The sequence below is a fragment of the Rutilus rutilus genome (genome assembly GCF_951802725.1).
Source record: "Rutilus rutilus genome assembly, chromosome: 22".
In the NCBI taxonomy this organism is placed as follows: domain Eukaryota; kingdom Metazoa; phylum Chordata; class Actinopteri; order Cypriniformes; family Leuciscidae; genus Rutilus; species Rutilus rutilus.
This window is the reverse complement of record NC_140227.1, coordinates 12663797-12686899: the sequence shown is the minus strand read 5'-3', so window position 1 is coordinate 12686899 and position 23103 is coordinate 12663797. Positions and strand designations below refer to the sequence as shown.

The 23103-nt window shown below is 37.3% G+C and overlaps 3 protein-coding genes across 4 annotated transcripts; all 3 read left to right on the top strand.

Annotated features, from left to right (window-relative positions):
* Positions 1-4808: 4808 nt before the first annotated feature.
* Positions 4809-11740, top strand: misp (mitotic spindle positioning). 2 transcript variants are annotated; one of them, XM_084394663.1, is made up of 5 exons: positions 4809-4941; positions 6729-9126; positions 9789-10030; positions 11198-11236; positions 11318-11740. In XM_084394663.1, exons 2-5 carry the CDS (start codon positions 6867-6869, stop codon positions 11402-11404), a joined length of 2628 nt encoding a protein of 875 aa, XP_084250789.1. In that variant the 5' UTR covers positions 4809-4941; positions 6729-6866; the 3' UTR covers positions 11405-11740. The 2 variants fall into 2 exon arrangements, with proteins under 2 accessions (XP_084250789.1, XP_084250788.1); XM_084394662.1 differs by lacking the exon at positions 4809-4941 and adding an exon at positions 5666-5805.
* A 3190-nt stretch (positions 11741-14930) lies between these two features.
* LOC311282175 (solute carrier family 46 member 2) lies at positions 14931-16948 on the top strand (the record flags this gene model as incomplete). Its single annotated transcript, XM_084395810.1, has 3 exons — positions 14931-15882; positions 16482-16565; positions 16736-16948. The coding sequence occupies 3 exons, from the start codon at positions 14931-14933 to the stop codon at positions 16894-16896; spliced, it is 1197 nt and encodes a 398-aa protein (XP_084251936.1). The 3' UTR covers positions 16897-16948.
* Positions 16949-19467: 2519 nt separating this feature from the next.
* LOC311281599 (uncharacterized protein) lies at positions 19468-22780 on the top strand. Its single transcript, XM_084394647.1, has 3 exons — positions 19468-20194; positions 21429-21537; positions 21701-22780. Exons 1-3 carry the CDS (start codon positions 19698-19700, stop codon positions 22439-22441), a joined length of 1347 nt encoding a protein of 448 aa, XP_084250773.1. The 5' UTR covers positions 19468-19697; the 3' UTR covers positions 22442-22780.
* The last annotated feature ends 323 nt before the right edge of the window (positions 22781-23103 follow it).

Genomic DNA, 23103 nt, shown 5'->3' with positions numbered 1-23103 from the left:
CGGGCCTGGCGTATCTCTTTTGTATAGTTGCATGCTTTTATAGGTACATAAATCACACATATCTACATATACATATCCATTTCCATGTTAGATAATGTCCCTGTGCTTGAACCCCCTAACCCTTGATGTCAAGCTGAGTTCAAAGGCATGATAGAACAGAGGACAATGTAGGAACATATAACCTGGTTCTAATGAGTACTGATAATGGGCGGCCCAGACGGGGTACTTCTCGGCCTGTCTGAACAGCCCTCTCTTATTGGTTCTCCTGATAATGAGTGTGTGTGCTATTACTGCCACTGTTGTCTGTGTGTTGTGAAGGTCTGCTTTCTAATCAACCTGACAGAGCTGTAGAAAGAGTTGGAACGAGACATTAAAATGTGATGTGCTTTACGGAAATCACTGTGTCTGTCTTGTTTTCTTTGGAACAACAAATGTACCATGTGCTTCTTAGTATGTGCATACAGTATGTGCAAATCTTTATGTACCAGCACTCCATTCTCCGCATTTTTTTTAAAGCAAAGCAGAAGCAAAAAAAAATCATTTTGTGAGTTTGCAGTCTGTATTGGATGCAATGCAATACAAATATAGTTCATAGCGAAATAATGGCAAAGAAATGTCATGTTGGAGAAAAGCGTTGTTAAATATAAAATCAACATACAGTACGACTAGTGTAGTCTGATTAAGGAACAAATTACTCTTATGAGTCGATTCTTCTTATTGAATCATAAACATACAGCATGGCCTGTGGAGTCTGATTCACAAACTCATGATTCGTATGAGCTGATTCTTCTTATTGAATCATAAACATACAGCATGGCCTGTGGAGTCTGATTTACAAACTCATGATTCGTATGAGCTGATTCTTCTTATTGAATCATAAACATACAGCATGGCCTGTGGAGTCTGATTTACAAACTCATGATTCGTATGAGCTGATTCTTCTTATTGAATCATAAACATACAGCATGGCCTGTGGAGTCTGATTCACAAACTCATGATTCGTATGAGCTGATTGTTCTTATTGAATCGAAAACATACAGCATGGCCTGTGGAGTCTGATTCACAAACTCGTGATTCGTATGAGCTGATTGTTCTTATTGAATCGAAAACATACAGCACGCTCAATATAGTCTGATTCAAGAACACATGACTCTTATGAGGCAGTTCTTAGTGAATTGAAAACATACAGTAAGTGTATGACTCCTGAACCAATGCCTCTTATCAGTTGCCAGTTTGAATCAGTCTGATGAATCATCAGAGTGGTTACTGAATCAACATCTGACACAAACTAGTAGATTTTTAAAGAACGAAGTCACGGAGTAAGGGAAATAAGCAAGTAAAGAATTTTTCTTGATTTATAAAATACAAATTCGTTGCGGGCCTAGTAGCGAGACCTGAGGAACGCCACTCTGCTGCCATTCAGAACTAATCTGAGAGCCACTGCGACATTGTCACTTCCTTTGTCAATGACTAAATGACCAGGCTAGAGAGCAACTATGAGGTGCATTATTGGATAGTAGAGGGGTATTCTCAGCTTTTGTTCTAAGGTTGCTGATTATAGCAGTATTCCAGACTGGTATCCCTGCCCTCAGCACACTCACAGACACGCATGCATGCACTGAATCTTTGACCATGGGCCAGGTCACCCCACATACATTTTTGGCATTTTCGCTAAAGATGATACCTCTCGTTTTGGCTGAGAACGGTAAACAACACATGCAGCCATATTGGAGGAGGGGCTTTACTAGAGCAATTGAGCCAAAACACAAGTTTTATGGGTAGTGGGTGGGAAAGTGTCAAGTGTGGCTTATGCGGTCTAAACCAGACTGAACCCTGCAGAATTACTGATGGGTAGGCCGGGCCCTGCTTTGACTGTATCTTTCAGCGGTATTAAACACGATGGTCTTGCTGTATCCATGGGCCTGCAAAAGATGAGGTGAGTCAGAGGAAGAATATCTTATTTTGAGAGTAAAAACATTTGCAAATATATTGTATCATACAATATTTTGTAATATCTGACACATACTAGAGTATTTGTACATTTGATATGGTGATTGTTGGTATTTTATGGTATATGAAAATGATTTTCCTCTTCCTTTCACTTTCCCCTCTCTCATTAACTCAACTTCCTCCATAGACTGGACTCATTAGGACTGAGTTGAGATAACTGCATGCTGGGTTTTCCTGTGAAACTCTAATAAGCAAGTAGCAGTACTGCAGCAAACACCAGCTCAGACGCACACCGAGCAGCATGTTCAGGTACACACCTCCCTGGCAGGTGCTGTGTAACAGCCTGGATCGTGATTTTAAGGTAAGGTTGAACAAATACATGCTTCAAGAAGTGCTTGTATGTTAGGGCTTAAAAAAATTATTTTATTCTACAACAATAAATTGTCAAACTAGCCTCACTTGCCCAGCTTTACAAAATATTTATAGTTTTATATGGAATTTCAGTCATCTGTAAATAAAATAAAATAAATGTGCATGGTACAATACTTGTGTATTTTAGTGTTTTAGTATTTTAGTGTATGCTTTTATTAAATAGCAAAAAAAATAATAATTGGCATTGTTGATGTACAAGTCAAGTCAAATACTTGTGCATTGTACTTTATGTTTATTTAATACATTTGAATGTGGTTTGGCAAAGAAATATTTACCTAAAAAAACAACTAAATAAATATTGTAAAGTTTTAACGGATATAAATAAACACTATAATTTTTGTATTAACTTAAGGGTATGTTTACAAGACAGCGATGTACTAAAAACAGAAAAGTCTTTCCATTGCGTTTTTCGCGTCCAAAGTTGTCAAAGCGATCCCTTCACACGTATCCGCGAAAACTATTAAAAACACTATTTTATGCAGGGGGCCAATGTTTCATAAAAAATTGAAGCTTCCCCGGGCACCGCCATTGATTAGCAGACCATCACCTGCTGTTAGCATTCCATTGACTCCCATTCATTTTGGCGTCACTTTGATAGCGAATAACTTTACATCTGAGGCGTTTAAAGACTATTTGTCCATTATTTATTTCTAAAGAAACACGAAAATGTATAAAAGGCTCCATTACCTTGTATCTTACGTTATGGCCCCGTAGAAGCAGTTTTTGTAAAAATAGGCTAACGATTGCGTCATAACCACGCGACTCTCTGTCGCACAGTAGAGAAATTACCGTACGGACAGGAGGAGAAGCTCATGGGCAATCGGGGGGACGTGGAGGCAAAATGATAAAATAATTAATCAGAATACTTAGCAAAAGTTTCTCCTGCTCATAGCTCATGGACACCTCCTACTCACACTCTCCGTCTCTGCAAGTTTCGGAAGGGAATGATTCAGATTTCTCTTGGCACAGCTACTAGAAGACAGACGGGTTGCTCACGTCACATCTACGTCGTCAAGCTCAGTTTGAGTCTGCGCGTACCGCTCGGCAATCAGGAAGTGAGTGCTTCTAATTGACTTCATTTTTCTCCGTTGAATCCAATGGGGTCGCTGTGTCCATTTCTTTTACTGTCTATGGTTTTATGCAAGCAAGGCCAGTAGTTGGCGGTCACTTTGTGCTTATCTATCAGTACATGCCTATCTATAGACTGGACATGTAACACGCAGGGCATAACCTTTTTCAAAAATCCACATTTTGTAGTTTACATGGAGACAATAACGGTATTGTTTACAAAATCTTGCATTTTGAAACCCGTTTTCAAAAGTTTGCATTTTCAGCCCCCCAAACATAAATGCGTCCCCCGCATTTTTTGCAGGTCAAGTGTGTTCACGTAGAGGCCAATGTGAATAAATCTAGATTTAAATTAAAAGAGAAGTCAAGATAGTCTATGCATGACCTAACGTTTTATTCTTTTCCAAAGCAAGGCAATCTGAACATTATGGAGCGCTAACACTCTCATGTACTGTATGATTCATACACAAAGCCGGAGGGCGCTCTCTCACAGAAAGCCCAAACGAATTCGTAGAAGTAATAACTTATGACGTTCCAGGAAATCCCTTATATGGACAAAGGCATCCAGCTATTGGCTGTAGCAGCAGCTGAATAAAAAACAGAAACGTTTTGACTGATGAAACGTGAAGACAATAAACACACGAATGCGACAATATATGGTTGTGTGTTTTTCAGGTCATCTCAAGGTATTTATTGACAATAAAGTATATGAGTATAATGATGCTGAAAATTCAGCTTTGATCACAGGAATAAATTACAGTTTACTTTATATTCACATAGAAAACAACAATTTTAAATTGTAATACTATTTCACAATATTGGCTAAGCCCGAGTTTTTAGTTTAAAATGGTGTCATGTAAATGGCCCCTGCCATACTGCTGTGTTCTTATCCACTAGATGTCAGGATTTGTATTTTTCAATTCCCAGAAAGTTTTGTGCACAAAGGTGAAAGGACTCTGTAATAGACACTTTTTTTTTGTTGTTAAAAAGTTACTGGGGACGACTTTTACTTGGCCATAAAGTCTGGAATGTAATATATGAGTGTCATGCTCTTTATTTTTCACTCATCAATCTGCTCTGACCCAAGAGTTTTCCTCCACTCACTGCACAGCTCAAATGACAACTTCAGCTTTAATTTTAATTGCACTGTTGTTGTTATCCTCACTACAGTCCATACAGATACATCGTAGTTAACAAGAATGTTTATGAATTTATTCAGGCCCGTTAAACATCTCTAATTTTAACCATCAGATGGTTGTGTACAGCCTGATCAGTAATAAGCTTTTATATTAATCTGCCAGGTGCCAATTCTTCCTCAAAACCCATTACACAATCTATCAGTCTGTTGCACTCCTTCAGTCTGGGTGTGGGGTGTGTCTATGCATGCATGTATGATATATTAGCTGAACTTTGTCAAGTCAGTGCAGTAAAGACAGAAGTGCCTTCTTCATGTGACACTACAGGCTCTGATTCCACTTCTGATGTCAAAGGGTGAGTGTTGGTCATTTTTTCTTTGGCTAAAGTCTTGTTACGTTAGAATAAATACATTTGAAAGGCGTGAGATCATTTGTAAGAGAGACAGGATATATAAGTGGCCTAAATAGAGTGGCCTATATAGTACCAGTAAATTAAAAGAGTAGAACTTTGACAAATTACTTATCAAAGACAAAAGTACTTATCTCAATATTATAATCTTTTTAATTTTCACGTTCAGCCATTTTATTGTCACTGTACGCTAAAGGTTGATCAGGTTGAATATGGTTATGTATCTTACAATTGTTTTTTATAGAGTACTTTGATTGCATCTGTCTGAAAGAAAATAAAAGAGCAGCTTGTGCACCTACTTGTGCTTTTTATGTTGAGTCCATTCCACATTCCCACTGAGCATCTATCAAAACATGGCTGTTCTGTTATCAGTGGTTGTTAAAATATGGGTCACCGTCATGAAATTGCATTTGGATCTGGAAATGAAACTGTTAAAAAAAAAGGTTTTATAAGGTAAAGACTCCCTGTAATTTGACTTACATGACTCTATGCTTTGGTCAACACACTGTAAAGCTACAGTACATTATCTGAACATTTTGGGACACCCCTCAAACAGTCTGAGCCAATAAGCATAGGCAGAGCAGCGGTTTCCAGGAAATCAGTTTATCAGCAGTTCACAGTTCACAATGTCACACATGGGCACCCACTGGCAGTAAGCAAAACTCCCTTACAACTACGTAAGCTTGTTCAGAGTAGACAGTCTTATCTATTGTTTTGATGCAGTAACTCAGACCAGAAAATGTGTTTCCCGCAATGATAAATTATTTTACATAAAATATAGAATATTACAAATCTCTTCAATAACTTGAGGTGAGTGACAGCTTTTTAAACCTATATCACCAACTGAAGATGCATTTACATTTTCAAATACTTTTGTCATCAGAAGTTATTAGACCTAAATTAGACTAAATCATCAGAAATTATTATAAAAATTTAGGTTTTTTTCTCTCTTCTTTATAGGTTTATTAAAAACGTACACATTTAATTTAATTATTAAAAATCATCAAATATATAGCTTTTAAATAACCCATTGGCTCCATTTTTATAATTTAATATGCAAATTCTTACTACAGAGATACAGACAGATGGGTGACTGTGTACTGTAAAAAAGTCAAACAGAAACATTGTTTTTCAGATGAATAGCAGGCTGAGTTAAAGAAACTATATCAATTTACCATGATTTTACTATAGTAAGGACATATTTTTTTGTAAATTGAGGAAATGTTCATTCTAAACAATCATGGAAATGCATTGTATAACAATTATGTCAGTTGTAGATTTTAAAACTATTAAAGTTGACCATAGTAACCATAGTTTCCACTAAAATAACAGTTACTATAAAACTGTGCTAGCTTGGAGTTAGCCATCAACATAAAAAAATTAAACAAGGGGCAAGTGTATTGAAAGTGAAAGTGTATTATCTCCCTCTATGTATTATATTTTTTAACAGTTTTAAATTATTTTGTGTACTTTTTGTGTAATGTTATGAGTGTAAAATGTTTCAGAAAAAAAATCTAAATGTACATTGTAAATGTTTTTAACTCATTAGACACAACTTGCTAAACCTTTTAAGCTCAGACATCTTAAACCTTGTATGTTACATATCTGGAGATACTTAGTCACTTTTACTTACACACTACACACAATATATGTCAAACATCTGATACTCTCAACACACTCCAGTAGTAAATCTGTTTTCTTTCGTTTTTTGTTTTGTTTTTTTTGTTACCCAGAGACAGGCATCAACTGTGACAGTCAACCCATATGATTCATGCACACAACCCTCAGTAGAGGAGCAGGCTGTGATCCATTCCCGTCCTTCTCTGAGACCTCTACTTCCCAGGCCTGCCCCAAACCATCCACTAGTCCCCATGACTAGCAACCCAAAGCGTTGGGTAATAAAGCCCTTCTACCCTAAGCTAGAGCAGTCGGATAGGCGCTCCATATTGAGCCCTACTGGTCAACCACAGTCGCTAGAGAACACGTGGAGTAGCAGTCAGGACGGTGACTCTTTCAGGTTCAGTTTGGAAAGCATAACAGTAACAGGCATGCAGCCCACTGTGAAGGGGTCATCTGGCAGTGGTAAAAGCACCCCAGACATGATGGTCCAGGCCCGACAAGTGTCTGTGTCTGAGGATGGAAGTGATGTAAGTGATGGTGAGGACTGGATGGCCAATACCCCAAGCAACCCCGGCAGCCCTGGAACTGCCAGCAGCACAGGCTCACATGTTGGGTTCTATTCTTTCGTAGATGACCCAGCAAGCCCAGAAGCAGAGATGAATGAAGTCTACATGATTTCTTCAGAAAGACAGGCCAAACTGAATACCTTGAAGGAGAAGAGCACCTTTAAGCTGCAGACGTACACAGAGGAAAAGAGACCTGGAAGGCTATTCGAAGAAACTAACGGAGATGACCGTTACAGAGTTAAGGATGCCTCCACAGTGAATGAAGAGGAGGAAAATCAAGATCGAATTGAGATCATCCGGAATCAGGCACCCAAGAATAGCCCTGCCCTTAAAGAGCAGTGGAGTGCCTTGGAAAATCTGGACCTCAGTAGCATGCCACAAAGGCTCCTGGATGGGTTTAGTCTACGCTACAAACCAGTGAGTGCAAAGACCGAACAGGCCAGGGTTGAGCCTGGCACCATAGACAGTGAGCAAATTGATTTCAATACAGCACGAAAGCAGTTTTTAATGATGGAAAGATCAAAACAGAATCCCTTCCAACAGAGCCCTCAGCAGCTTACTTACTCCCCTAAATTGCGAGGACAGTCTCTATCCTCAACAGCTAACATCTTCACTCCAAAACAAGTAAGCAAAGAGAACAGCCTAGAGGAGAAGCAGATCCCACTAGCAACACAACAAGAGGCACAAGTAAAGACTGTAACTGTGACTGAGGATCCAGAAGATGGTGTTCTGAGTGATGCCATAGATGATGTTTATTCTGGTCTTGGTGACCGAAGTGGAGGCTACACCAATAATTGGAGCATTTCGAACGAACCTTCCATTTCAGAGATGGAAAGTAGCATGACAATGTTTAGTGCAGATGAGACTCCCATTCAAAGGGAAATCAGAATTTCCCAACAACGTGAAGAGAGTCTACGGCGATCAAGGGGTATTTTGCACTCAGACAATTCAGAGATGGTGGAGATTAGGACAAAGCCAATTCTGACCCTGTCGTCTTCACAGGTGAAAGCTACAAAATCCAAAGAAACAAACCGAGTGAGTTTCCTTATTCAGAGAGAGCTTGAACTTGAGAAACAGCGACATAACCCACAAAGTGTTTCAAGTCACCATATTCGAGAGAACCAAGTACAGGACATGAAGTCATTTGATTCACAACCCGATGAAATTGTAATCACATCTATGAGGACAAGTTTAAGAGAAAGTCCCTCAAATGATGTAGAGCAAATAGCAGTCTCTGAAAATGACATGTGGATTACAGAGCAACCTGTACTAGTAGATGAAGTTGACATCTCAGATTCAAAGGAGGTTCTTTCACCATGCTGTCCTCATCGACATCCTAATGAATCTATGGTTCAAAGAAACACTGACAGCAGCACTTTTGGAAACCAAACCCAAATGAGTGCATATTCAGAGGAAAACAACCATTCTAAAGTAAGGGTATATAAAGAAAATGGTGTTGACAACCAAACCAATAACCTCAGAACAAAAAAAGAGCCATCCTGGATTGCAGAAAACGACAACAGCATGTTAGGAAAGAACAGATTATACTCTCCAAATATTCCGTCCCCACTGGATCCCACAAAAAATAGTTGGTACACTGCTACAAGGAGATCTCACCTTGAGCACACCAACTGGAGCCCCAAAATGCAGAATGCCCCAGACAGCATCCGCCAGGAAATTGAAGAGGACCTCAGGCGTGAACAAGAGCTCCAAAATCTGAGAGAGTCTTTCTCAGTACTCCCCTCAGTACCCATGACTTCAGTGCCTACTTCCTCTGAACCCAGGTCTCCATTATATAGTAGTGAGGAAACTGTATTCTCACCACAAACTCCACATGGGGACATAGCAGAAGTGGATTCTGTAATTCCAGAAAAGAAGACTGATTATAGTTACCCTTATTCCTGGAGTCTGGACACTTTCTCTGTCTCTCGATTATCCATGGCAGGTAAAACTGTTCAGTCTCACTGCACTCAATACATGGCAAACATAAACATAACAAATGGGCAAAGGGGGACTGCATATAGGCACTATTGTCTGTTGTCTTATTATTCTGTACAATGTTTGGGGCAAATGCATTTCATAACTTTCTTGTTTATAGCTAACTGATTAACTTAAGTGTTAAATTTTTATGGATGTCAGCAGCACAAAGGAATGAAAAAGAATTGCCAACTTAGTTTCTGAACTTTGGACATGACATGGCATTCTGCTTCACTGAAGAATGATTAATCATTTACTTTATGGATGTAAATGCACATTTCAAATTGAAGACTGTTTTTCAGACAATCCAATGCATACATGATATGTCTTGTGTTCCCATATCATTTGTGCTGGTGCTTGGCCCTCTTCATATAAACCATTCATGTCAGGCCGAGGTTACAGTACACTTATCAGTACAGAATCTGTCTCCACAATGAAATTAAGACTACATTTCAACAGATATATAGTATGTTCAGATGTTTTTGTTTCAAAAATGTTCAGTGGAATACATGAAACAGTATTTAAACATTTGAACTGTAATCCAGAGAAAAGGAATGGGGAAACAAATGACTTGTTTAAGTAGGTGAATGATTCATAATCATAATCTCTTGTTTTTCTTTATCTCTCTAGATAAAAGTCTACAGTTATCCTCACAACGACCCAGTTCCAGACTGCCCTCTATGTCAATTATGACACCCCAGCCATGGGGAAGCCCAAAACCTATGTCCCCAACTGTTTCCCGAGTAACCCCCATCAAGCCCTTGAGCACACTTGCTGATGTGTCATCACCTGTCTCCCAGAAAGGTCTGACTGAGACACTGCTAAAGGACTTTGAGGACAGACGTGTCAAACTGAAGCTGGAAGAAAGTGCAGTGAGTGAACTCAGTCTGCTGAATTTCACATTTACCATGTTTCTTTCAGGAAACACTTTGATATCACAAAGCTCCTAAGTAAATAGCCCTTAAAGGGATAGTTAGTCCAAAAAAATTAAATTGTGTCATCATTTAAAGCTGCAGTCCGTAACTTTTTGGGGTTAAATACTATCCAAAATAAATTTTTGAGCAAGTACATAGCCAGCCAGTGTTCAAAACTATCTGCTTGCCTTAGCTCGATTCAAACCGGTAAGCTTGTAATAATGTTTTTAACTCCAGTGGTACTGGTGGATTTCTGCGGGAAATTCGAGCATGTCTTTGCGTCATTGCATCATATCTGTACACATAAAGAAGGTGTCCCGGCTAGTAGGCTATATTGCGTGTGAGGATGTTGGAGGTGGAGATATAGCCTTTTCTCACAGCACTTGATATAATTAAACTTATCAATTTGATGGCGGATCCAGAAAGGTTCAAACGACAATCACCAGTGACAACTGGAGATTCACCCGTTGTAAAATGCAAAAGACTTCGGAGAAAAAAAGAGACTGCAACCTGGCCCATGTGAAAACAAGGATAAATATCGGAAGGGCTTTTGTAAGGTGGCGTGAACTCCGTGTTTTGAAGGGGTTCAAAACGGACACAGAGATGCATTTTTTTCTGCTGGACAGGTAAGAACCAATTCTAAGGAACATTAATTTGTTGGTATGACAATTAGAAATTAGACTGCACACAAATGGAAACTGAACTACATGTGAAAATTCTTATGTTGGTCATACTTCCAAAAAGTAGAATCTGTGATTCCGAATGACAGTATCCACACCGGCGCGGCGACTGACAGCCGCACAAAAAATTGGATTCATCCGAGCTGTGCCGTGCTGAGGCACAACCCACGTAAAGTTGATAATTCCGCGAATAACTGCAATTGCAGATTTCAAACAGAGATGGCGACAAAGAGGAAAAATACGGACTGCAGCTTTAATCATCTAATTTTCATTTTTGGGTGAACTCTCCTTTTAATGTCATTACAAAAAAAGTAATATATCTTTGAATAATATAATATATTTAGTAAAATACATATATACAATAGATACAGTTTTAACAATGTATTTAGAGACGATAAAAAAACAAAAAAAAATTATAAATGTTTCTTTCCTCATTGTCTCTTAGTACGCTGGGATCCAACCTGTTGATGCCGTAAACAATGAGGTGAGATGAGGTTTTCTATGTCAAGTGCCCTCTGATAAAGATCCAGTTTGATCATGTTGTGTAACAGTGGTTTCTCCACAGGTCGTAGAGGCCACCCGTGTAACAAGGCATAAAAACCAACGAGCCCTGCAGTGGGAGGCGGGCATGTACGCCAACCAGGAGAGCTAATGAATCATCATCGATATAACAGGATGCACACCTGAAATCATCTTCAGACAGGACTAGTTTTAATACCAAATTGCACTTACAGACACACTACTTGTGCCACCTCACCATATAAAGTCATTGAACGTGAAACATGGATGGGCATCTCATTCACAGTTTTGCTGGCTGTTTAGAATCAACTGGCATGGTGGAAATAGTGTAGGTGTGGAGAGCATCTTGCCTGCTTGGGGTGAATTGTATGCATTCGAAGCTCTAGCAAATTCAATAATGAAAACTTTCGTTATCTCTTTCTCCGCCCAGTACATTAACAGGAACATTTAACTATCATCCTTTATTCTTATAAAAATACACATTTATAAAAAAATGTAATAAAAGATCAAACTGTAGTGCAGATTATTCAATGACCTTCATCAGTGCTTAAATGGACAGGTCAGCTTTTTTTTTATATGAGGAATAAAACACAGAGCCAGTTTCCATACGTAAAGAGAGAAATCTGGACCTGGACATGAACTCATTAACACACACAAGCCTGTTGATCTAACAAAGTGCTCTTTGTTTTGAAATAATGTTGAATCTTGCTTTTTACTGAAAAATGTAAAATATTAATAGAATATTCCTTTTGTATTGAATTTTGAAGATTCAAAAAGTTGCTCTGGAGATTTTTGCAGTATTGTAAATGTGATATAAGAATTGTCTTTTTTAAACTTAAAGATTATACATTGTAAGTTATGTCATCATCACTCAGAAGAGTTTTGTTTCAATAATAGTCTGGTATATCTAAATTAACTTAATAGATGTATTCTGTGTTGTTAACCTAATAATACAAATAATGATAATACACTAATATTAAAAATATATAATAAAATGCTTGATTTTAGTAGAGATGTTTCATTTAGTCAAAAATATTTATTATATTTTTGAAGAATATAAGATTTGCTACAAGATTCAAGGGCCTGGAGAGTGATAAAGATTTAAAAATGTTATGCTATTTGTATCACTTCTCACTTTTAAGGAAATCAAACATAATGGAAAAGGAAAGGAAATAGGGTTTTATACATTTTCTGAGTCGGTTTTACAATCACAGTATTATTTTTTTATTGTTTCTTTTTTTCAACATAAATAATAACTGACTTTATAAGTATATATGAGCTAAGCTGAATGTTTGGTGTTTATGAAGATGTACTTGAGCCTTATTAATTATGTTGGGACACATACAAAAAAGGTTGGAAAACACTAGTCTAGTAATTGTAAAAAAAATAAAGTTAGATTAAAAAAAAAACACATTATACATTTATACCGAGTGTCTTGACTTGTTTGCTAACTACTACTATGTTAACAAGTTCCACCAATATTCTCATCCCACTAATTAAGCACTGTCAAAATCTGATACACCTGCAGAATAATCTTTTCTTCACATGGTTTCAGGCTCCAGTCCATCTAATGAATACCTCTGTGCAATATTTCTGTTAAATTCAAGTTAAATGTGGTGTTCTGTTGTTGTTGTTGTTTTTTCTTTGAATGCCAGCACATGTATGACTATGGCACTACAGCGCCCCCTAGTGAATAAACTCTATTAACATGATTTTTCTAAATCCTTGCAACTTAATATGCTTAATTGTTTGGTAATTCAGTGGCAGTGTCATAAATATGTCTACACAACAGCAGAACAGATTAAATGAAGCCACAGATGCTAGACAAGACTCAAAACCACCTCTGAACGAACCCGTGTATTGATATCACACTTTGTTTTTATGCTCTCCGAGGTGAAATTGAGGGAATAGATGCATTCACAAGCAGCAACAAGTTTCCTTTTAAAATCACTTTCACTTCAATCACACAGCTTCTATCCTGATTTAAACTAAGTTCAATGCCAAGCGGGGCTTTCCACGCTTTCACATCAATTAAAATCCATTTCCAGTAGATAAAACCTGTGAGTATATCGTGAGATTTGTTTCTGTATTTTAACATCAATTTTCATATTAGCCTGTACTAGCATTTAAATGCATAAGTGTAATTGCATAACATCTGCTATTGTGTGTATAATCAGTGAGATGACATATTTTATTCAGCATTTATAATTTTGATTTAGAAGATGATCAGTCTTAATATGTGGGCCATGTGAAGACAACATAGGCATACTTCAGCTTGTACTGTTGTTCTCTTTCTATTTATTTCCATGCAACATTAATGTCAATAATATGGAAAGATATGGGATAGTTCTCAAGGTGGCTTTATTTTTGGATGTTTATTTTTTACTTTATCCAATATACAATATTGGAATATATTCCAATATTTGGAATATACCTAAATATGTTTGGCTTTATTCTGTAGACACACACCTTAAAGGTGCTTCCTAAATGTTTTCTATATATATATATATAAAAATAATAAAAATAATCAGGAGCGATTGTACAGCAAAAAGACATATGTACTACAACCTGAAGTTGGACATTTTACAATTATACTAAAAGGGGCCATTTTGATTTGATAATATTTGGTATACATGCATACATACATATATAATGCACATTTTTGGTGAGCATCCTCATAAGCACAGTCTCAAATGAGTTTTAAAATGAGTTAGGATTTCGAATTGAAGGTCTTGAAAAAAGATTTGGGAGAAAATCAATTGTGTGTCAAATCCGTGTCACGTCATGTTGCATTAGGTCTTAAAGTGACAGGAGCTTAATAAACCTGCTGCAGTCTGTGTCATTAATGTTAATCAATGTTAGTGAAAGTTCTAGTAAATTGAGACGCTTACAAGGATGTCATATTTCTAGTTTACTTTTTTTTTTTTTTTACTAAAAAAACAAGGAAAACAATGACCGGAGTACTTGACAAGGCTGAACCAATAACAAAAATATAAGCGCTTGCACTTAAATATATCGCCGTCGAGTTCGCACTTAGCAACCATCCAGAACATCCTAGCAACCGCCTAGCAATCATTCAGAACACCCTAGCAACTTAAAACTGCTTCAAGCTTTTTAAACATTAAAGTTTGTTCACAAACTTTACTCCACTAGTTTGTGCTATTGCTTGTAATTTGTTTATGCGTTCATATTTTATTACTGACTGTTTTCTTGTCTTTAAAAAAAAATACTTTATAGTAGTTAGGCCAATATTTTTTGTTGTGGTATAAAAATTGGAACCGAGAAATTTCACTGGTATGTAAAATGTTGATGTCATAACATATTTATAAAGGTTACATGGGTCAAAAACAACAAAATCAATAACTAAATGTGACATTTATTATAATGGTTTTATGTGAAGATTGTTTTAAGATCAATTAAATTAAAAGTTGTTATATTTTTAAAGCCTATTTTAATGTTAAAAATGATGGCTTTAGATTATACTGTAATGTTGAATTGCTATGATTGCTCATTTCATTTGCAGAATTTTGAGACAAAATTATTCATGATTAATTTAAGAAACAAATGTGTGATTAAGCTAATTAGTTCATTTTTTTAAATAGATTGACAGCACTAATATATATAAGGCTTATCTTTTGTCTTAAAGGTCTGCCAATCAAATGGAGGCCATTCTGACTTTAGTGGAGCCAGTGGTTGTCATAAATAAACTGGGGACGTCCTTCTTTGAGATGGCCCTCACGCAGACTGTGTACAACTATTCGCTGAGGGCAACACGAGGAGACAGTGATCAAGCACAGGCGTTATCCTCACGCTTTCTTCTTATTCAGAGTGTGTTATCTTCAGTGGCGGCCATGTTGTCCATTATCCCACTGAGCCGCATGGCAGACCGTCATGGACCTAAAGTCTTCCTGGTGGCCTCTCAAATGGGTTCAGTTTTGGGCATGTTTATGCTTGTCATCTTCATGTACTGTGATGTTCCTCTGGAGTTTCTGTACTTGGGCTCTTTGCTGCATGGTTTGAGTGGAGGCGGGCCAATGTTCTGGGCCGGGGTGGCTGCCCTGGCATCTCTGAGTTCGAAGCAGTGCAAACGCACTCTTAAACTCAACATCGTGGACTTCTGTTTTGGGGCCGCGGGGGTCGTGGGAGGTCTCTTGTCTGGATATCTGTACCAGATGGGACCATCAATTCTCCTCCTGACAGCAATTCTTGTCAGCGTTGTGGCACTACTATACACCGTGTTTGCCTTCTCTGACTTGAGATGTTCCCAGTCCGAGGGAGAGCCATTGCTGACTGAATCCGAAAGTGGGAACACGATGGATCGAGTCTCCATAGGCATGCTAATGACAGCCATGGTGCTGTTCATGTTAGGCGTGATCGGGGCAGAAAATGTGCTCCAGCTGTATGTACTGAAGCCCCCTCTGAGCTGGGACTCGGTGTGGGCAGGATATGGCAGGGCTGCCACTAGTGCCATGTACCTCAGTAGCTTCTTAGGGGTTGTGATTCTGTTCAATGTGTTGGGGGACACAGCCCTCACTCTTCTGGGTATTGTGTCCAACTGCACAGGGATGGCAATCATGACATTTGCAATAGAAAGCTGGGTCTACTTTCTAGGTAAGTTGGTTTTAAGGGGTAGTTCACCCCAAAATGAACATTTCAAATGAAAATTATTTACTCACCCTTGAGCTGTTCCAAACCTTTATGAATTTCTTTCACAAAAGAAGATATCTCGGTAACCAAACAGTTGATGGGCCCCATTGACTTCCATAGGGAAAAAAATATTGTGGAAGTCAATGGGGTTCATCAACTGTTTGGTAACCCATATTCTTCAAAATATCTTCTTTTACATGGTCATGTAAATTGTCATGTAAATTAATCAAATCTTTTTTATGCCAAGCTCTAAAATATTGGACTATCAAACAGTAAACAGCAGAAACAAAATAATGGGACCTTTGAATATTGCTGTGGACAATGAGCTAACTAGGAGTTTAAAGATCAGTTTAGCAGACGAAATCTAGTCATTTCAATAGGAATCTACGCAATTGCCAATTTTGCAAGAGGGCAAAAGATTTACATGTCCGTGATGCTGCATCTACGCTACTAGGTGTCATAAGTCCAACATGACCGACATAATGGGCAATATAAAAAATCATCATTGTAAAGCTGCTTTGGTTTTAATATGTTTCTGCATTGAGATGTGTTGTTTCAAACAGCTAGAGGAATCATGATGTTCGCCTGCGTTCCCATGCCAACTCTGCGAGCAATGCTGTCCAAGAATCTGCCTCCACAGCAATATGGTAAAGTCACAACTGCACAGAAACAAAAACTAAAGACAGAAGTAACTATTCTAGCAGGCCATATATGGAAGTCCATTAGAATGTTCTTCATCTAAGTACAAGCCATATATTTGAAGTCTTAATGCATGTTATTTGACTTCATGAGAGTCATCTGCTGTTTCTCCTGGCAGGGCGAGTTTTTGGGCTGCTCCAGCTGGTTCTGGCTGTGACTGACCTCTTGTCTAATGTCTTTTTCACCTCCATTTACCCACTTACTCTCGGCTGGTTCAGTGGCTTCTGCTTCCTCCTCTCCTGTGCCATTAGTTACATTAGTGCCGTCCCGATCATGTAAGTAAATCTACCGTAAAAAAAAAAAACAACAGCAAAAGTTTTTTGGTGGTTTCTTCTCAGATCATGCGTAGTAACAGTTACTTATTTTGTTTTTCAGTTATCTAAGTGGCAGAGAACATGGAACCTGAGAACATGAAAATGTGTCTGTTGTAATTAATTTTGATCCCCTAATGAGATATGGTGATTGAAAATATATGATTCAATGCTTTTGCGTTTGCATTCCATGTGACACTTTGCGTTCTCTCACCAAAGTTTTGCATCCCCATGAAACTTTGCGTTCACTTGCAAAAGCACTGAAATATAGTTATTCCTCCCATCTTATGTCACAAATGTTTTGCAAGTGAACGCAAAAGCATTGAAATACAATTTTTCTTCACATGTCATTTCCCCCTATCACCATGTGCCTTAAAGGGATAGTTAAACCTAAAATGAAAATTAAAGGAATAGTTCACTTAAAAACGAAAATTCTTTCGTCATTTACTCACCCTCAACACAAAGGAAGATAGTTTGATGAATGTCTGTAACCAAACAGTTGATGAACCCTATTGACCTCCATAGTATCTATTTGGTAAAAAAAAAAAAAAAAAAAACCCTGATATTTAATGTATTATTTAACAAAAATCCTGACCTTGGCCTTTGGTCTTCTGTGCAAAGCTATAATGTGACGTGTGCGTTCATGAGACTCTTTTAGCACTGGAGTTCAATCTGACTTGCCCAGAAAAAGCACAAAAGTTGTGAGAAATTAAGATGAATAAAAACATGACAGAAATACAATGCTTAGAAATCCCAAAAACGTATCTGTGTGCTTTCTTAACTGTGAGTAGAATATCTCCGGACCGGAAATCCGGTTGTCAGATGACAGTTGCCAGATGTGAACACGATAACTTCTTTACCTGGTCACTATTCACTGTCATTATATGGACGAACACAAGCCTTTTGTAGTCCGGCAAAGAAAGAAGGGCATTCGGTATTAGAACATAACCAGGATGAGAAAATTATGAGTTTTAGGGTGAACCAACACTTTCTATATAACCCTCCATATATTTCTATTGGATATCTATCTTGTTAATTACATGATTTTATTGTTAGAGAGCAGCATTACAGATGGTGTATATTGTTACAATAAATAGTATGTGCTTCCTGTATGGGTTATTCTCAATAAACCTCATTTAAAGAGCTTGTTGCTCGTTGGTTGGCTGCTCAGTCATGCTGTTACCAAGTTGGCTATATTGTAACAGTATGAGTATGGGGTTCTGCAGTTCACTAATAACGTTTTTTTTCTCCAAATTCAATTCATGTTTTGGTTCAGGTGTGTTTTATTTGTAATGTCCAACAGCTGCCACATGGTGTCACCAAATCGTCTATGCACGACTTACTATGGCAAGCAGAATTAGTTTAGAAAACTTTGGTTTGATTTTATTCATGGATTGTATTTTGAGGAGTAATATTTATAATTTGAAGTCAGAATGATAATTAGAGATATCTCTGTAATCCTAATGAGACGATTCAAATAAAAATGTATAGCTGGCAGTGTTTATTAAATTATCATTTATAATTTATCTGTGCACATAATTATTTTTTTGTAAAAAAAAAAAAAATGTATTCATGTGTCCTTGTAATCTTTAATCAAAAACACTAGTGTGATGCACCTCATCACAGTCTGCTTGGTTATAGTCACCCACTGTTGGTTCGCCAAGCTGGATTAAACCAGATCGACTGTAATGACCGACAGAGGAGTCATAAAGCGTTTTTTTTCTTTAACAAAGAAAACGAGAATATTGTCATCTGTTGAAACAGAATAAAAATGTAATACTTTTCTGATAGTTATTTTCTTCTGAGTCTGCTCCTATTGCTTCTGTCACTTCCTAAATGTTTTAATAAACATGCCATATGGCAATTTACCAATAAGGAAAGTTGTAACATTACCCGTAAATTACAGGTAATGTGCTCTGTGTGAACGCAGAATGAAGATTTCCGGTATGAGCACATACTAAGTCAGATGTCGCTGACGTAAGAACTCTGCTTTGGGCCAATCATAAAGTTCTTACAACGGCACAGCATTTAAAGATAGTTTTCGATGACTGAGATCACAGAATTTACCTGATATTTTGGTGCTAAAGTGTGAATGGTGTCTTACCGATAAAAAGCCAGAATGCCGTTACCGGAAAAGTAATTCTCTTTATGGTAATTTACCGGGGTTGCTGTGTGAAAGGGGCTAATACTTCTTTGTTAATGTAATAAAACACAAATTTCAACTATTTAAACCAGTCTAATTGCTGGAGGTTTGTCAGTTTGTAAATGCATTAATGCCAGACCTCAAGTCAAGTCCCTGTGTGTGCTATGTTCTATGGGTCACGTGACATTTTTCAATGGACTTTTCAATTATTATTATTATTTTTACATAATTTACATTGTTTAATTTCCTGACAAATAGGCTACCATACAATTTCATATCTCTGGGAAAAAATGTGGGATTAAATGGGTTAAATGCTAAATCGGCTTGCCATATGCCTGCCTACGTATTTCCGCTAAACTTTCAGTGTCTACTCGAGCTTCCGGTATAGTATTCACTGACGACAAACTGTGGTAGTAGGCTGATAGTAAACTCTTTCTGACATATTTAAGTTAACTATAGATCACAAACAAATTGATATATCATTACATAATACATATATTATTAACATGCACTTTTAATATATTATTTTCAAATATATCGTTTTAGTAGTGAGCTCAAAAGGCTTTAAATACCTTCGGCGTCAAGGTGGCGCATCGTCTCGATATTGTTGTGTCCCGTTCTGTAAAATGTCCTCAAGGTTTAATTCTGTGATAAGTTTCCATAGTTTCCCTTTGGACGACGAAATACGGAAAAAGTGGCTTCTCAATGTCGGGCGTGAGGATTTGAACGTTAGTGCTAATACAAGAGTCTGCAGTCGTCACTTCAAGAGTGATGATTTGATTGAGCCATCGACTCCTACAGCACGCCGGCTACTGAAGAGGGGCGCTGTGCCCACGGTGTTCCCGAGGAACGATTCCACTCCGGCACCAAAGCGCACAGAGTTACGGAAGAGGAGGAAAGTTTTCATTCATTTGAAAGAGGATCGCGTGCCTACGGACTTAGCGCATCGGGATCATGATTATTGCTCATCTCCAGCCCAGGTTAATCTGGCTGTGGATCAGACCGAAGATCTCCGAAAGCAGGTGGAGAGCCTGACGAGACAGGTGGCAGAGTTGACTGTGCTTCAGAGATTTTGTTTGGGGCGATTTGCTGCATCTGACGATGACATAAGGTTTTACACGAGGTAAGCTCTAAAACGTTTACAAACAGTATAACACACATTGGTCTTCTGAAACTATAACTACTCTTCTGGTCTTTTAATAATACATAATTATGTTAAAAGAAGTTCGCTTAATTGTATTGAATGTGCACTTGTACTTGCATAATAATGATACAAAAATATGCCACTTAACTTTTCCTAAAGAGTACACTTCCATGACACACAGTGTTGAGTGTAATGCATGAATGAATGTGTAATTTAATTACTTATCCCTTAATTCAAGTAAAGTAAGGGATTGCCCTTAATTTTTCTGTAATTTACAGTTTTGATGTAATTGCATTAATTACTGTATAGACTAGAATAATTCTGTATAAAACAATAGTGGGTTTAATGTAAATTGTATCCCTTTAAATACTGTGGTCAGTTCAAGAATAATTTATTTGCAATTTATATTATTTATTTGAAAACATTTAAAAGAGCAGTTTCATGTCTACTCCTGTATTTTTCAACTGTACCCTTGTATTGGTTACACTTTTGAAGATATAGTAGCTGAAATGAATGACTTTTTTTGGAGTAATTTACCCAAAACTGATGAAATGTTTCTGAAAACACTTAAGTACACATAAAAAGTGCACTTTGTAATGTCAACTTTTTTGTTGTTGTTGTTGACAAACATAGTTAAGCACATTAAAAGCACTTGATTATAATTAACTGTAGTGTGGTTATTTGATATTACATTTAAAGTTAATATATATTTTAAATGTAGCCTACTAAATGCAACATTACAAATGTGCAATTTCAAATATATTTAAATACATGACACACAGGTTTCAATAGAAATGTTATTAATGTATATCTTTTTTAGTTTACCATAAATGCTTGTCAGTAAATTAAATACAAAATTATAATATGACATACAAAGATGTACTTAAGTCCTATTTAAGAATGTCAAAAAGCACTCTTAAGTTCAACTTATTGTAATATAAGCCTGTATTAAATAAATTTTCATTTAATTGTAAATGATGCGCAGTCAATTATCTGAAAACATTACATTCAATCAGTTTGTATGCAAATATATCATTTTAAAGTATAGGCTATTATTTCTGTTATAACAAATACTTCTTTTTCACAAGGATTTATAGTTCATAAAGCCTTATATTTTGCTCTTAACAAAAAGTAAGCTACAACTCTAGTTTGTGCATTACATTTGTCTGTGTGTTGGCTATATTATCTCAAACATGTCCCACATCTTGTGTAGGTTTGCGACTTACAACCACTTGATGGCGTTCTGGAGACTGATAGAGCCTGCATCCCACAACATGCTTCGTTTGACCAGAGCAACAACAAAGAGTGAAGATGGAGCATCTGTAAATAATTACTTTATGCAATTTATAACTCTATAATTATCATTTATTATGCTATATATTAAATACATGTGGAAATAGATTTCTAGTGTATAGAATAGTTTCTAATGTTACTTTCTCTGTATAAACATTCACATACACTTCTCCAATTTTGTTATTTTAACAGTATCAGTCCTTGCAGCCCGTAGATGAGTTTTTTCTCTTCATGGTCCATCTCTCGATTGGGCTAACAAAGAGGGATCTGGGCCACAGATTCAACATCCATCAGTCCACCGCGAGTCAAATAATTACAAAATGGGCCAATTTTCTGTACACAATTCTTGGATCTGTGCGCGTCTGGATGTCTGAGGAGGCGGTCAAGGCTCAAATGCCAAAGGAATTCAAAGACTACCCAGACACACAAGTAGTGATTGACTGCATAGAGCTGCGTTGCCGAACACCATCCTCTCTCCGGCTTCAAGGCGAAGAGTCCCAGCGCTCCTTCAAGGGGTTAATTGGCATAGCACCGCATGGTGCAGTCACTTTTGTGTCATCCTTGTGTGCAGGATCTGTCAGTGACAGTGAACTTCTGATGCAGTCTGGGATTGTGTCGCTCCTGAAACCTGGAATGGCCATTATGGTCGACAAAGGTTTTTTTGTAGATGACGGTGTACCATGCAAAGTTTACAGACCTGCTTACCTGTTCAAGCAGGAAGAGTTCCCAGCTAATGAGGTGAAGGAGACTCAATCCATTGCTCGGCTGAGGGTCTACATCGAGCTCCTCATCTGCAGAGCGAGGCAACACCAGCTGTTTGATACAGTCATCCCTCTCTCCAACATCGGGACCATCAACCAGCTACACACTGTTGCTTGCCTCCTTGCAAACTACCAGAATGGCCCTTTGTTACAAGCATGGGCAAAGGATTAAAGACTAGACAAAACTTGCTGTTGGGGATTAGATCAAAGGATTCATGTAACTGTAGATAAATGTAAACATGTAAATATTAATAACTCTGATACAGTGTTTCTGTAAGCATGTAAATATGAATAATTTTCATAGTGTTTCTGTAAACATACACAACTTTACAGTGGCATGCAAAAAAACACAATGTAATCGTGTAAATATAAAGTGTTTCTGTAAACGAATGAATAACTTTGTAAAGCCTTTCCTGTACATCACTGTAATGTAAACATGTAAAAATAACGTAAATACAGAAACGCGGTGTCAAAGTTATTTACACTTTGACAGTGGTGTACGGGAAAGCTGTATAAAGTTATTAATGTTTACAGAAACACTGCATAAATGTAAACGCAACATACATATAACTTTTATGCAATGTTTCTGTAAACCTATAAATAAGTTTATAATGTGTTTCCTGTACACCACTGAAATGGAAACATGTTAATATAAATAACATGGTATAAAAGTTATTTATATTTACGGTTTACAGGAAAAGCTTTATAAAGTTATTTATGTTTACAGAAACACTGCATCAATGTAGATCAAAGTAAATGTAAATAACTTTAATGTGTGTCCTGGACACTACTGTAATAGAAATATGTAAAGATGAATAAATGTATAAAACTTTT

What these genes read in the sequence shown, in the direction of transcription:
- misp (XM_084394663.1), top strand. Translation starts at nt 6,867, where the DNA reads ATGACTAGCAACCCAAAGCGTTGGGTAATAAAGCCCTTCTACCCTAAG. An exon ending in TGAAGCTGGAAGAAAGTGCA is followed by an intron (nt 10,031 to 11,197) that starts GTGAGTGAACTC and finishes ATTGTCTCTTAG; the next exon opens with TACGCTGGGATCCAACCTGT. An exon ending in TTGATGCCGTAAACAATGAG is followed by an intron (nt 11,237 to 11,317) that starts GTGAGATGAGGT and finishes GTTTCTCCACAG; the next exon opens with GTCGTAGAGGCCACCCGTGT.
- LOC311281599 (XM_084394647.1), top strand. Translation starts at nt 19,698, where the DNA reads ATGTCCTCAAGGTTTAATTCTGTGATAAGTTTCCATAGTTTCCCTTTG. An exon ending in GACATAAGGTTTTACACGAG is followed by an intron (nt 20,195 to 21,428) that starts GTAAGCTCTAAA and finishes CATCTTGTGTAG; the next exon opens with GTTTGCGACTTACAACCACT. An exon ending in AGAGTGAAGATGGAGCATCT is followed by an intron (nt 21,538 to 21,700) that starts GTAAATAATTAC and finishes TTATTTTAACAG; the next exon opens with TATCAGTCCTTGCAGCCCGT.